The sequence below is a fragment of the Eptatretus burgeri genome, chromosome 6 (assembly GCF_056783735.1).
Source record: "Eptatretus burgeri isolate ZD-2024b chromosome 6, Ebu_testis_v1, whole genome shotgun sequence".
Taxonomy (NCBI): Eukaryota; Metazoa; Chordata; class Myxini; order Myxiniformes; family Myxinidae; genus Eptatretus; species Eptatretus burgeri.
Window position 1 is genome coordinate 109050799 of NC_140966.1, and position 15371 is coordinate 109066169.

A 15371-nucleotide genomic window follows, 5' to 3' on the forward strand; every position below is an offset into this window, starting at 1 on the left:
TCTATGCGCGCGAGCGTGCATGAACGCGTCTATGCGCGCGAGCGTGCATGAACGCGTCTATGCGCGCGAGCGTGCATGAACGCGTCTATGCGCGCGAGCGTGCATGAACGCGTCTATGCGCGCGAGCGTGCATGAACGCGTCTATGCGCGCGAGCATGCATGAACGCGTCTGTGCGCGCGAGCATGCATGAACGCGTCTGTGCGCGCGAGCATGCATGAACGCGTCTGTGCGCGCGAGCATGCATGAACGCGTCTGTGCGCGCGAGCATGCATGAACGCGTCTGTGCGCGCGAGCATGCATGAACGCGTCTGTGCGCGCGAGCATGCATGAACGCGTCTGTGCGCGCGAGCATGCATGAACGCGTCTGTGCGCGCGAGCATGCATGAACGCGTCTGTGCGCGCGAGCATGCATGAACGCGTCTGTGCGCGCGAGCATGCATGAACGCGTCTGTGCGCGCGAGCATGCATGAACGCGTCTGTGCGCGCGAGCATGCATGAACGAGTCTGTGCGCGCGAGCATGCATGAACGAGTCTGTGCGCGCGAGCATGCATGAACGCGTCTGTGCGCGCGAGCATGCATGAACGCGTCTGTGCGCGCGAGCATGCATGAACGCGTCTGTGCGCGCGAGCATGCATGAACGCGTCTATGCGCGCGAGCATGCATGAACGCGTCTGTGCGCGCGAGCATGCATGAACGCGTCTGTGCGCGCGAGCATGCATGAACGCGTCTGTGCGCGCGAGCATGCATGAACGCGTCTGTGCGCGCGAGCATGCATGAGCGCGTCTGTGCGCGCGAGCATGCATGAACGCGTCTGTGCGCGCGAGCATGCATGAACGCGTCTGTGCGCGCGAGCATGCATGAACGCGTCTGTGCGCGCGAGCATGCATGAGCGCGTCTGTGCGCGCGAGCATGCATGAGCGCGTCTGTGCGCGCGAGCGTGCATGAGCGCGTCTGTGCGCGCGAGCGTGCTTGAGCGCGTCTGTGCGCGCGAGCGTGCATGAACGCGTCTGTGCGCGCGAGCGTGCATGAACGCGTCTGTGCGCGCGAGCGTGCTTGAACGCGTCTGTGCGCGCGAGCGTGCATGAACGCGTCTATGCGCGCGAGCGTGCATGAACGCGTCTATGCGCGCGAGCGTGCATGAACGCGTCTATGCGCGCGAGCGTGCATGAACGCGTCTATGCGCGCGAGCGTGCATGAACGCGTCTATGCGCGCGAGCGTGCATGAACGCGTCTATGCGCGCGAGCGTGCATGAACGCGTCTATGCGCGCGAGCGTGCATGAACGCGTCTATGCGCGCGAGCGTGCATGAACGCGTCTATGCGCGCGGCGTGCATGAACGCGTCTATGCGCGCGGCGTGCATGAACGCGTCTATGCGCGCGGCGTGCATGAACGCGTCTATGCGCGCGAGCGTGCATGAACGCGTCTATGCGCGCGGCGTGCATGAACGCGTCTATGCGCGCGAGCGTGCATGAACGCGTCTATGCGCGCGGCGTGCATGAACGCGTCTATGCGCGCGGCGTGCATGAACGCGTCTATGCGCGCGGCGTGCATGAACGCGTCTATGCGCGCGAGCGTGCATGAACGCGTCTATGCGCGCGAGCGTGCATGAACGCGTCTATGCGCGCGCGGCGTGCATGAACGCAGCGTCTATGCGCGCGGCGTGCATGAACGCGTCTATGCGCGCGAGCGTGCATGAACGCGTCTATGCGCGCGGCGTGCATGAACGCGTCTATGCGCGCGAGCGTGCATGAACGCGTCTATGCGCGCGAGCGTGCATGAACGCGTCTATGCGCGCGAGCGTGCATGAACGCGTCTATGCGCGCGAGCTTGCATGAACGCGTCTATGCGCGCGAGCTTGCATGAACGCGTCTATGCGCGCGAGCGTGCATGAACGCGTCTATGCGCGCGAGCGTGCATGAACGCGTCTATGCGCGCGAGCGTGCATGAACGCGTCTATGCGCGCGAGCGTGCATGAACGCGTCTATGCGCGCGAGCGTGCATGAACGCGTCTATGCGCGCGAGCGTGCATGAACGCGTCTATGCGCGCGAGCGTGCATGAACGCGTCTATGCGCGCGAGCGTGCATGTACGCGTGTATGCGTCTACGCATGCAAGTATGAGTCGATCCATGCAACTGTGTGTCTATGCATGTGTATATGCATCTACGTGTGCAAGTGTCTGTATGTCCATGTTTGTATGTGTCTATGCATGTGTGTCTATGCATGTGTGTATGTGTTTATACATGCAAGTGCTTATGCATACAAGTGTCTGCATACAAGTGTCTATCCACGTCCGCATCCCCACATTAATGTCCGTCTTACCGCGTGCCCAGATGTGTTTTTCTGTGTCTGTCCACGTCCCCACATGTGTATGTCCGTGTCAGTCCGTGCATATGGTTGGAGGGGAAGGGCTCAATGTTTCAAATACTGTAAGTACTTCTCATGCAGTGGAATTGGGGACCTTAATTAATAAATTCTGCATTCAAGTCTAGGGCCCTAAAGAAGTAAGGAGGGGTAGAGGAGGGGTTGAGGGAGGATGGGGGGGGTAGAGGAAATAGGAAAGGATGCTTGCACGAGATGGTGGTGATGGACATCAGGGGTTACAAATTCCACCTTTTGCATCCGTTCATAATATTCTCTTCATGGTTATGTCAACGTGCAGACTCCCAAACTTGTTTCTCTATTTCTGGGTGCAGTTTGATGCCAATCCTATTTTCAAGGACTAGTTTAACGATGGAAAACCCGTGAAGCACATCACCTGTTTTAGTGCAAAAAAAGTCCGGGTCGTGGTGGTATTTCAAACGAGTGGAGAGATTGTGGCACAAAGAGCGTAGGCAACGCCACGCGGCAAGCTCCAGGTCATGCATCCCCTCCTCTAGCCCAGGGGCGGAACTGACCAGCATCAACAATCCCTGCACGACGCACAACAACCAAAAGTTCAATCCTCGTGCCACACGACCACGGCGGCATGAACCGGTGCCCATATAAATCCAACAACCAGGTGACTTACATCATGAAACTACAAAGGCCGACGTCGCGCCCGACTATAATTGCACCAATGGTGTGCCATTGAGTTTGTCGTGGTACCCTTCATACTCTCGCCATGGGCGAGGAAGTGCAAAACCACAAAGGATAAACTCTGCTTTCATCGATCGTAACATTTATGTTTACTACAGTATATTCCATTTCCTTCCTCTCTCCGATCACTGCTGCTTACGATTACTGATTCCTTTGTATTTTGTCTCATTATGAAAAAATATCATTGCTGCACTCCCTGAACTGTTCTTCTCATGTTTTTCCTGAGGGCGTTAAAATCCCACTGTTCCCTCTCGGAGTGTTGGGCTTCAAACAGGTGGTGCACCACCATCTCGCATCATTCCCCATCCTGACCACTAATCTTTTATACCCCAATTAACCCTTCCTACCCCAACCCTCTTACTTGCAGGGAGAAGTGTCTTCTTCCCAACTCTTTTCCTGGTCATTCATTCCTTTCATTATTTTGTCCAAGAGTTACTTGCTGCCCCACTGTCAGTTTATACCTTGTGTCACTTTGCTATTCCACGAGGCTTGATCTTGCAGAAAAGAAAAAAAATAAAGATCAACTCTACCACACCATTTGGTCTTTCAGCATGTGTGGTGGACCTTCTACTCATTTGGGACATGTTATAATGACTGAAGAAGAGCCATGGCAATATTTTTAACAGCGTATTGTAATGGACCCAGAGTCGGGGCTACCACGTGGGCTTCTCTGGGCTTGTCTTCCCAATATCCGGCCCTGAGGCTGCCGATCACAGATAACTCCGCCGTCCAACTGCCTGCAGATCTTACACAGCCGGAGCCGCTAGACTTAGACGACCGCGGAGCAGGGTTACGCTTCGAGGTTTCTGCGATACCTTTCTATTGGCACGGCAACCTAACTAGAGGCCTTCTGGTGATCTTCTGCCGAGCGTGGGGTAGAACGTCCGTACCATGTGAGCCAATTAGTGGAGTAGAACGTCCCAGGCTAATACCGAGTGCAGACTATGCTAAACCAATGAAGGAAAAGACAATGACAAGCTGGTTGAACTTCAACAACAAAGGCCATTTATCCTTGCAAGAACTCACGGACTGGTGTTTGTGGGTTTCTTTGTTTGCGGGTTTGTTTGTCGGGATACTCCTCCGACAGTTCTAACCCAATTACATCCAGACTTGCTACACAGGATCAGCATAACCCCAATTAGTGTAAAGGGGTGTTTTTATCTTTGCCGGTGGTCTTGGGGAGGGTGAGGAAGTGGGGGATGCACATTCTCCATGTAAATGTGTATCGTGTAGCGCCACCTCCAGGTGGGGGAGGGTATTTCAAGTCTCCACCATTTACAGTGCAGTATTCCTGTCCCCACATCTTCCAGTGTGGTGAGGTGTTTTGAATTATAAGCAGAAGCTACGTTTTTGTTTCATGCATATAACCTGGGTTATGTATTTTTTCCTCATACAGAGCTGTCAGTTGTCTTGCACCGCCCAAATAAAGGTATGCGTCAGAAGAACGTGTTGCATGCCTGGAACAAGATCGCCCGTAGGGCGGGTATTCTGCTGGTTTAAAGAAAGCGAGGGGAAGGTATGTGATACAGTCAAGACAATGGGTTTATTTACACAAGAGAAAATACATACAGCAGGTAAAGCAAGGATGGTGAAATGCAGCAAAAGAAAAACAATTACTTACAAACACAAGAGACAGTGCAGAGTTACCCTGATACTAAATCTTCGACAATCTTACATATTTTAACACAACAGGCACCATCGGGATCATTCCGCGAGGAAATTAAAATAGTACAGAGAGACACAGAGAGGAAGGTTGAGGTCGTTTTGACCTCTGTTACCAAGCGAGGTTGACAGACCAACGCAAACCCGTGTCTCAGGTGCATGGTCAGAGGGAGGCACGGTGAGGGGTGCGGTGATAAGCAGGTGATGTGCGGAGAGGAAGGGGCAAAGACGTGGATCAAGTGAAGTTGGAAACAAAGCAAAGAACGTTTGAGAAGACAGTCCAAAAGTGCAGTGTAAAGAAGTCTGTACATATGAATGCTAAGGTTGTCCAAACTGCGCCCGGTATGGCATCTGGCTTTCCCGCTTGATCCGCACTCCACCCCTTGGGCTCTCTTCCACTCGTTCTGCCCGCTCTGTTGCTCACCACACCATGACCCCAAGAACAAGAACATGCAGCCAAGGAACCGAGCGCTCCTTTATAATCCCTTAGCGGGGATGGCGCCCAGAAGCAGATGAGGCGGCGTGATGGGTATTTTCCAGCACCCTCATTGGTGTGCGGATGATTACCCTGGCGCGAGCCCTGCCCAGGCAAGGCTTCAGTAATAGAAATGGCCTCACTTGCCCCAAACTCTGCCATACAATCCATCTCCAAGGTTAACATGGTACAGGGTATTCGTTTGCGCTCTCCAGCCAAGAGTACGTGCTCGACACCCAATGAGGGCCGTAACTGAGCGGAACGATGGGGCTATCCACACGACGTCAAACGGAGCCGAGCGCACATTTGCGTCTCAAGTTAGATGCTAGAATATCCAGATCCAAGTTTCATTAATGGAACGCCACACTGCTCCTGTTCCGTGTTGGTCCGAAAAGGTAGTGGTGGTCGTCGGTGGTGAAAACTGTGGTTGAGGCGATTATAGCCACAGCGTAGCGGTGAGTTATTGCATGGTGGTTCGTGGAGGTTGAGGCATCGTGGTTGTGCACGTTAATGGCGAAAGTAAGCGAGCTTGCTGTCAGGTCAGGTTCGATCTGTGACCTGCTACAGGTACCATGTAAACTTGTACTAACCTGTTCCATGGTCGGGTTGGCGGCGACTAAACCGTCTCCCCCACCAGGTTTTCTGGTGAGGAGGGTGTTTGGATATGGACACCCAGCAGGATTAAAAACAAAACCTGTCAAAGGGCGGAGGAGCTCCTTGTGAGCCAACGGCCATCCATATCTAGTGCCCATCTGTGTCTGCGGACGTCCTCCTGCAGTTGGGTCACTTCTTATTAGGAGGTTGGTTGCAGGATTTGCACTCCGGCCACCGTAAAACCCTTCATTCCGCAAAACGCAAAAACGCAAAAAAATCTGAAAACCCACTCCGTGGGAGTACCTCCTGTGCAGCTTCCCTTCGCAGGGCAGCTCACCGGATGACGGGATTGGAGCAAAGCCTTCGGGACCCCCAATCTTTGATGATAGGAGGGAAACCACGGGGTAACATCCCTGGGTCAGGTTGCGGGAGAGTGTGTCGGAGTGGTGCTGAGGTGTCATCCACCAGACGGCGGTCTCCTTGGGTTAACCTGAGGCGGTCCCTTCGGGTAGGTGCCTGGAATGTCCTATCCCTAAGAGAGGATGATCACCTGTCTCTGTTATCATCTGAGCTCAAGCGTTTGGACATCGGGATTGCAGCTCTCTCTGAGGTTCGGAGACCGGATTGCGGAGAGATAATGGTGGGTGGTTACACCTACTATTGGTCTGGTCGCTCTGATGGTTACCATGCCCAAGGAGTTGCTGTAGCTGTGTCCAATAAGCTGACCCCAATGATAATTGAGGTAACACCGGTCAACGAGCGTATTATGAGATTAAGGATTCGTCACTCCTTAGGTGTCATTTCCCTGGTCTCTGTTTATGCTCCGACTGAGGCGAGTGATCTCACCGTGAAGGATGCATTCTACGCCACACTCGAGTCTGTGGTTGATCAGTGCCCCAGACGAGATACACTTCTAGTCTTGGGGGATTTCAATGCATCGACTGGAACTGATAGGGATGGTTGTGAGATGTGTGTTGGTCCCCATGGGTCAGGAACTATGAACCAGAATAGCACTAAGTTCCTTGACTTTGCAAGAAGTCATGGACTTAGGGTGGCTGGTTCATGGTTTCAGCACCCACAAGCTCATTGCTGGACTTGGTATTCCAACGCTGGCGGTGTGGCAAAGGAGATTGACCATGTCCTCATTGACGGTCGTTGGAGGATGATCCAGAACTGCAGGGTCTACCGGAGTGCTTAGTTCCTCAATACTGACCACAGGCTTGTTGTAGCAACTCTAAAGCTGCACCTTAAATCCTGGAGAATGGTACCATCCCAGCCTAGGCTGGATGTTGCCAAGCTCAGGGATGAGAGAGTAGCTGAGGAGTTTGCGAACAGGCTGAGTGGACACGGGGGGTCTGGGTGCTTTGGGGGGTCCTGAAGAGTTGTGGAGGGCCTTCTAGACCACTGTCCTTGATGTTGCCGGTGGATGCCTTGGAGCTCACCGCAGGGCAAAGAAGAATTTTGTTTTTCAAGGGACACTGGATACCATTGACCAGAGTCGCAGGGCCAGGCTGAATGGCAGAGCTGAGCTGTTCAGGGAGCTGAGGCATAAAACTGTACGTGCACTGAGGGTGGACAAGGAGGCCTATGTGCGAGGAATCTGTGAGGGGGTAGAGCATCACCTGTGGACAGGTGATTCTCGTCCCGCTTACAGGGGAATTCGCGCATTACGTTCATCCAAGCCCATCCCTCGGAGAACTGCAGTTCGAGCAGAGAGTGGTAGGCTCTTGACAGAGGAGTCTGAAGTGAAGGCCCGCTGGGCCGATTACTTTGAGCGGTTGTAGCAGGCTGATACCCCAGCTGTCGAGTTGGACGTCAAGGGTGTTACAATCCCTGTTGCTGACCCTCGAATCAACTGTGGTCCACCTACGCTTGTGGAAACACGGGCTGCGTTGAACCAGTTGAAACGGGGCAAAGCTCCAGGGATCCGTGGCATCCATGCCGAACTTCTCAAGGCTGGTGGAAATGCTGCACTCGTGTCGTTGCATGCAGTTTTGTGCTCTGCCTTGAACACAGGCATCATCCCAACTGACTGGAAGAGGGGCCTTGTTGTCCCTCTCTGGAAAGGGAAGGGTGATGGCCAAGACTGCAACAACTACCGAGGGGTGACGCTGTTCTCAGTGCCGGGCAAGGTCTTTGCTCGGATAATTCTTGATAGGGTTCACCACCATCTGCTTGAGCACCAGCATCCAGAGCAGTCAGGCTTTACACCAAAGAGGGAAACGATTGACCGTATCCTTGCACTTCGTATCCTCACCGAACGCAGACGAGAGTTTCCGCAGGGGCTGCTTGCAGCCTATGTTGATCTCTGTAAAGCGTTCGATTCAGTGAGTCGGGATGTCCTCTGGAGGATTCTTGGTCTTCGTGGGGTGCCACCAAAACTGATCGATCTGATGTCTGAACTCTACTCTGGTACTGAGAGTGCTGTGAAGTGTGGTGGTACCATCTCTGACTTATTTCCAGTTGTTCCTGGAGTTCGTCAGGGATGTGTACTTGCCCCCACACTTTTCAGCACTTGTATGGACTGGATTTTAGGGAGGATGTCGGAGAGATCAAGTTGCGGTGCATCGTTTGGGAATGTCAAGATCTCGGACCTTGATTTTGCAGATGATGCAGTCATCTTTGCGGCGACTTTAGACATCCTTTTGGGGGCCCTTGAGGTGCTGAATGAGGAGTCGGAGCCATTGGGATTACGGGTTTCTTGGGTCAAAACTAAGATCCAGGCTTTCGGTGACATCTTGTATGCTGCTGTCCTGTCTGTGTCTGTTTGTGGTGAGGATGTTGAGGTCGTGGAGAGATTCACTTACCTTGGCAGTGATATTCATGTCTCTGCTGGCTGCGAGTCAGAGGTCAATAGACGTCTGGGTCGGGCCTGGCGAGTCATGGATTCACTGGATCATGGGGTGTGGCGCTGCCGGTACCTGTGTGGGAGGACAAAAGTCCGAGTCTTCAGGTCCTTGGTACTTCCAGTCTTGCTCTATGGGTGCGAGACTTGGACTCTGACCAAGGATCTGAGACGGAGACTTAATTCCTTTGGTACCAGGTCTCTTCGGAGAATCCTTGGCTATCGCTGGTCGGATTTTGTGTCCAACGAGCGGTTGCTGAGAGAGACTCGGATGAGATTTGTTACCTGCATAGTCCGTGAGCATCAGTTGCGGCTGTATGGACATGTGGCTCGTTTTCCTGACGCTGATCCTGCTCACCAGATTCTCTCAGCGAGGGAGTCTCATGAGTGGAGGAGGCCAGTGGGCCGACCACGTGCTTCATGGTTGCAACAGGTTGACCATCATCTCAAGGAGATGGGGATGGGCCTGGCATCTGCCTGGGGGATGGCCAGACGGAGGCCCCTGGAGTACCGGCGGAAAGTGGACGCAGCGACGCGCTGTTCTGGCACATGCTCCCATACCTGACCTGACCTAAGCGAGCTTGGGATGTGGTTCGATGATGTGGTGATTTTGATAAAGGAATCTTGATAGTGTATGAAATGTTGTAACGTTGGGGCTCGAGTCCGGTGAAGTCTGAGGTGGAACGTCTATTGCATAAAATGGCACATGCTTTGAATGGGAAATGGTGCGCGTATGCAAATGGTCTGCCCATGTTACCATGGCCCTTGGTGTGCATGCATGCGTGAAGGAAGGAGAGGTTTGTGTGTGCAGCGAAGCAAAATACTAACAAAAAGAATGAAAGATGGGAAAAGAATGGAAAGAAAAACACGACCTAAAGCCCTCGGAACACATATTGTCCTATAAACCCACTACACATAAGGGAAGAGCTATCTAAATGAATACTAATAAAATAACTGTTTCGGGAACCGCTATATGTCATGTGCCATTACCTCGGGGTAGTGCCGGTTTCACAGAACCACAACATCATTGCCAACAACCAAGCAGTTTTGTGGCCTACCTCAAGTTCTGCGCACGCGGAACTTGAGGAGACAAAGGGATGAGGGATTCTGCACGCATGTAATTCGAGGAGAGAAAAGCACGACACTCGTGGATCATTTTGCTCTCCAAATAACATCTCTTCACTAGAATGGTGACCATGAAGCCCTCGGTCCTGACGAAGAGCAAACATCTATCACGGATCCCACCAAATCACATCCTTCCAGCATGCTCTTCGCTTGCCAATGCGAGTTTCTCGTTTTCCTCTCATAAATTCTTCCTTCATCATCCTCTATCCTCCTGATTCAATGCTGTCAGCTGTGACACCTGAACTGAGGATTTGAACATTAAATGTCCCGATATATTTGTAGAGAAATAATCGGCCATTGCTTGTGAATACCTGGCCAAACTCCGTGCCTCGGGTTAGCCGGACAGTTGTCGTTGCGGGTGTGGCACGGGCACAACAGGCCAAATGGCCTTCAGTTTCCTGAAATTTGCTCGTTTGCATTGTTATTATTTAATCCAAACTTTGCTATTCTTTGAGCCTCGACTCGGTGAATACAAGAAGATGTATTATGTCGACGATGTAGAGCTGGAATTCCATGCTAAATATTCCGTTCGGCTTTTTCACATTTGATGAGGTGGAATGAAATGGAACTGCCCATCATGTTTATGGGTCTGGAATGTTATACCCTAACGTCAGTTTAACAATCAAATAATGTTATATTCGGGCCTCGAAGTTTAAAATTACTGTGTATGCAAAACTAGCCCGACATCAAAAGGATCGCATCTCCTCACCTCAGCGATGTTCGGGCGCTGGAGGAATATTTCCGCAGGGAAGTCGTGCATCATGACGTCCGTTAAGAAATCGCATGAACTCTGTACGAGACTGGCTTGCTGGCATTGCAGAGACCTATCGTACACAAGAGGACACATATAATGATCACACATTAACAAACATGTGCTTCGTACACCACTGGAGAAGACCGTGGACGCACTCTAGTACGAGTACAAAGCAATGCCAATCGGTACTCAAAGTAGGAGAACATCACAAATAATTATATAAACAATGGGTTACGATAACAAACAAGTGATCGACCTCCATTTTAGAAGAGCTTGCACCATGATGGTACAACACACAGCAGAAGTTAAAATCCAAACAAATCAACAAAAGTCGATTACCATATTATAACACTGATACTCTCACACTCTATCAGGCACGCGTGCACACGCACACACACACATGCACACACTGCTTTTGATAAAGGTCCACATTAATGGATGATACAATACATGCAATTGTACAAGATCAACCTCCAAATTATCAAACCAATTAAGAAAGCAATGGAGCTATGGAACACCACATTGATATTGCTACATTCGGAAGGAAACATCGAAATACCAGGTGTGAAGATACGCCACGGGATCTTCCAGGGTGATTGCCTTTCGCCCCATCCTGTTTTACCTGGTCCTGGCATCATTTAGCTTTGAGTAGAAGAGGGCCACCAAATATGTCACAAACAAATGCGCAAAACCATTTCCAAAGAATACCTGTGGAGAACGAGGCTGATCCTGAAAACACGTCTCACCCCGAGAAACAAAACCAAAGCCATCAAACAACGAGCAATACCAGAATTCCAATACAGCAACAGAATAGTAAACTGGCCGCAAAAATAAATCAACAAACTGGATATCAAAACAAGGAAACTCCTCACCACCACAAAAATGTTCTACAAAAATCAGGACATCCCAAGAATGTACCTGCCAGGACCGGAAGGAGGTTGCGGCCGGATGGAACTCAACCAAGTGCACAGAATGACATCTGTCAGACTGGCTGAATATGTGAAAAGTTCAACAGACTACAGAATACAATTTAGATGCAAACATGAAGACAAGAAGCCAGAGAAGGTATCCCGAACCGACCTCACAAAAATTTCCAAACACAGATTAAAATGGAAGATGCCACACATGAAACCGAAACAGCAATGAATACAGCCCCAATGATAGCAAAAAAGATGAAAGAAAAATACAAAGCGAAATACCAACAGTTTATACATCGACAACTGGGAGAACAACAAAAAAAGAGGAAGATTAAAAAATAAAAAACATATATAAAAAAGTTGGACAGATTGGACATGGACAAAGAAGGCTCATGGGAATGGCTAAGAAGAGTTCAGCTCAACTGGGATGGAGAAGGAATCATTATTAATGCCCGACACCAAGAACACTACACGGATGGCTTTAACAAAATGGCAGAACTGAGTCGATTGGACAAGTGTGGGTTCCACAGGGCAGAAACAAAGCACGAGCCTCCTCCAATCGGGATGTAAAAAACTGTAAAAATCGGGATGTCAGAACAACTGTACACACCAAGTGAAAACAGGGTTTGTAAAGTAATCCACTGGAACGTGAGTAAAAACTTCAATATCCCAGTCCCAAAAAACTCATGGAAACATGAACCAAAAATGATAATTCATAACAATGAAGTAACGCTCACATACGACCTGATGATCCCATCGAGCGTGAACATAGAAAATAAAGCATTGTGACCGGATACAGGACTTAGGAATAATAAAAAAGCGAATGCGGCATTGCTCATTGAGGTGTTAAATCCAGTGATTTTCACCTAACGTCAGGTCAGGTCAGGTATGAAAGCATGCCCCGGAGCAGCGTGTCGCTGCGTCCACTATCTGCCGGTACTCCAGGGACCTCTGTCTGGCTATCCCCGAGGCAGATGCTTGGCACATGCCCATCTCCTTGAGAAGCTGATCAACCAAATGCAACCAGGAGGCACGTGGTCGGCCCATTAGAGAACTCCACTCACAAGGCTCCCTTGCTGAGAGAATCTGGTAAGCAGGATCAGCGTCAGGAAAACAAGCCAAATAGCCGCAGCTGACGTTCACGAGCTATACAGGTAACAACTCTCATTTGAGTCTCTCCCAGCAACCGCTTGTTGGATACAAAGTCTGACAAGCGATAGCCAAGAATTCTCCGAAGATACCTGGAACCGAAGGAGTTGTCTCCATCTCGGATGCCTGGTGAGAGCCCGTCTCACATCCATAGAGCAAGACGGGAAGCACCAAGGACCTGAAGATTCGGACTTTCGTCTTCCTGCGCAAGTACCTACAGCGCCAAACCCCATGATCCAGTCAATCCATGACTCCCCAGGCCTGACCCAGATGTCTATTGACCTCTGTGTCACAGCCAGCAAAGACAGGAATATCACTGCCAAGGTAAGTGAATCTCTCATGACCTCAACATCCTCACCACAAACAGATACAGACAGGACAGCAGCATCCAACATGTCACTGAAAACCTGGATCTTAGTTTTGATCCAGGAAATCCGTAATCCCAGCGGCTCCGGCTCCTCAATCAGCACCTCGATTGCCCCCAAAAGGATATCCAGCATCTCCACAAAGACGACTGTATGGTCTGTGAAATTAAGATCAGAAATCTTGACATTCCCAAATGACGCGCCGCAGCTTGATCTCACTCACATCCTCCCCAGAATCAAATACACAAGTGCTGAAAAGTGTGGGGCCCAGTCCACACCCCTGACAAACGACAGTAACAACTGGAAATAAGTTGAAGATGGCATCACCACATCACACAGCACTCTCAGCACCAGAGTATAGTTCAGACATGAGATTGATCAGTTTTGGTGGCACCCCACAAAGATCAAGAATATTCAAGAGGGATTCACTGAATTGAACGCTTTGCAGAGATCAACATAGGCTGCAAGCAGCCCCTGCCAAAACTCTCATCTGTGTTCGGTGAGGACCAAAAGGGCAAGGATATGCTCAATCGTTGACCTCTTTGGTGTAAAGCCTGACTGCTGTGGATGCCGGTGCTCAAGCAGATGGTGGCGAACCCAATAAAGAATTATCGCAGTAAAAACCTTGCCCGGCACTGAGAGCAGCATCACCCCTCAGTGGATGTTGCAGTCCTGGCGATCACCCTTGCCTGGAGATTTACCATGTTTCAACCTGTTCACCACATCCGAAAGTGAATCAAACGAAGGTGGATCACAGTCGATTGGAGAGTCAGCAATAGGGACAGTAACACCCCTGAAATCCAACTCAACAGCTGGTGCATCAGCATGGTACAGCTCCTCAAAGTAACTGGCCCAGCAGAACTTCAATTCGGACTCATCTGTCAAGAGCCCACCACCCTCTGCGATAAGAGCAGTACACCGAGGGTCAGGCTTGGAGGAATGCAATGCAAATTGTCCTGCAAGCAAGACGAGAATCATGACGACAGGTGATGCTCTACCCCCTCACAGACTCTTCGCACATAGGCCTCCTTGTCCACCCTCAGCGCGTGCACAGTTTTACGCCTCAACTCCCAAAACAGCTCAGCTCTGCCATGAAGCCTGGCCCTGCGACTCTGGTCAATGGTATTCAGTGTCCCTTGAGAGACAAAATTCTTCTTTGCCCTCCGGTGAGTTCCAAGACATCCACCAACAACTTCAAGGATGGTGGTCTTAAAGGCACTCCACAACTCTTCTGGATTCCTCAAAGCACCCAGATCCCCCAAATCCACACTCAGCCTGCTCGCAAACTCCTCAGCTACCCTCACATCCTTTAGCTTGCCAACATTCAGCCTTGGCTGGGAAGGTACCATTCTCCCAGATTTAAGCTGCAACAAGCCTGTGGTTGGTATTAAGGAACTGAGCACTTCGGGAGACCCTCCAGTTCTGGATCATCCTCCAGTAACCATCAAGGAGCACATGGTCAATCTCCTTTGCCACACCGCCAGCGTTGGAATACCAAGTCCAGCAATGAGCCTGTGGGCACTGAAACCATAAACCAACCACCCAAAGTCCGTAACTTCTTCCAAAGTCAAAGGAACTTCATGCTATTCTGCTTCACAGTTCCAGACCTACAGGGAGCAACACATCTCTGATAAGCATCCCTCTCAGTACCAATCTATGCATTGAAATCCCCCAAGACTAGAAGCCCTGTTCTTCATTGCACGGCCCATGAGCCAATGGCAGCCCATTGTGGTCTAAAGTGCGACCCCTGATGTGTGGCCGATAATACAAAAATGTGAAAATAGCCCATCTTAATCCGCTATAAATGCTCTCAAATTGGCGCAATGGTTTCAAATGAGTGTTCCAACACGAAGCATAAAAGTAATATAACAATAGAGTCATTCCATCTGAAATCACCAAATTTAAGAAAATGTTCCCAGTTGACTCCCTCAGATTTACTTTAAAATTTCATAAAATAGTCCCCAGGTATCAAAATGAAGCTGCGTAAAAATTTAGGTCCATAGATGCGGTCAACTCAGAGATATTGAGGGTTGAAAATGTGGTTGCGGCCTTATTTTTATGGTCGTTGTGAGCATCACAAAATGAACGGCTACTTTTAAACATTAATGCGAGAGCCTTGAAATTTTCAGAGATTATTCTTCTATAAATGCTCTGTAAAGGCCCTGTCACACCTTGACGTTTTAGCCAGCATATGGCAAGGTCTCAAAATGTATGTAAAACGCTGGCGTACGCTGAACTATTGATTTTTTTTTTTTTTTTTTGGGCGTATAATAACGTGTTGGATGTATGCATAACGTATTAGCAACGTACACAGAACGTTTTAATCACATATAGATAACTTATACCAACAAATGCTGAGCGTGTTGTCGGTGTTCACAACCTATGCCAGTAGGGTAAGAATACTGG

At 50.3% G+C, this 15371-nt stretch overlaps 1 protein-coding gene across 3 annotated transcripts in view; it reads right to left on the bottom strand.

Annotated features, from left to right (window-relative positions):
* Positions 1-15371, bottom strand: part of RTTN (rotatin) — a 317466-nt gene that overhangs the window by 233042 nt on the left and 69053 nt on the right. For all 3 annotated transcript variants that reach the window (XM_085886669.1, XM_085886670.1, XM_085886671.1), the window contains exons 7-8: positions 10490-10604; positions 2760-2913 (exon numbers count right to left, since the gene is read on the bottom strand). In XM_085886669.1, the coding sequence (XP_085742795.1) occupies positions 2760-2913; positions 10490-10604 (269 nt within the window). The remainder of the gene's footprint in view (positions 1-2759; positions 2914-10489; positions 10605-15371) is intronic.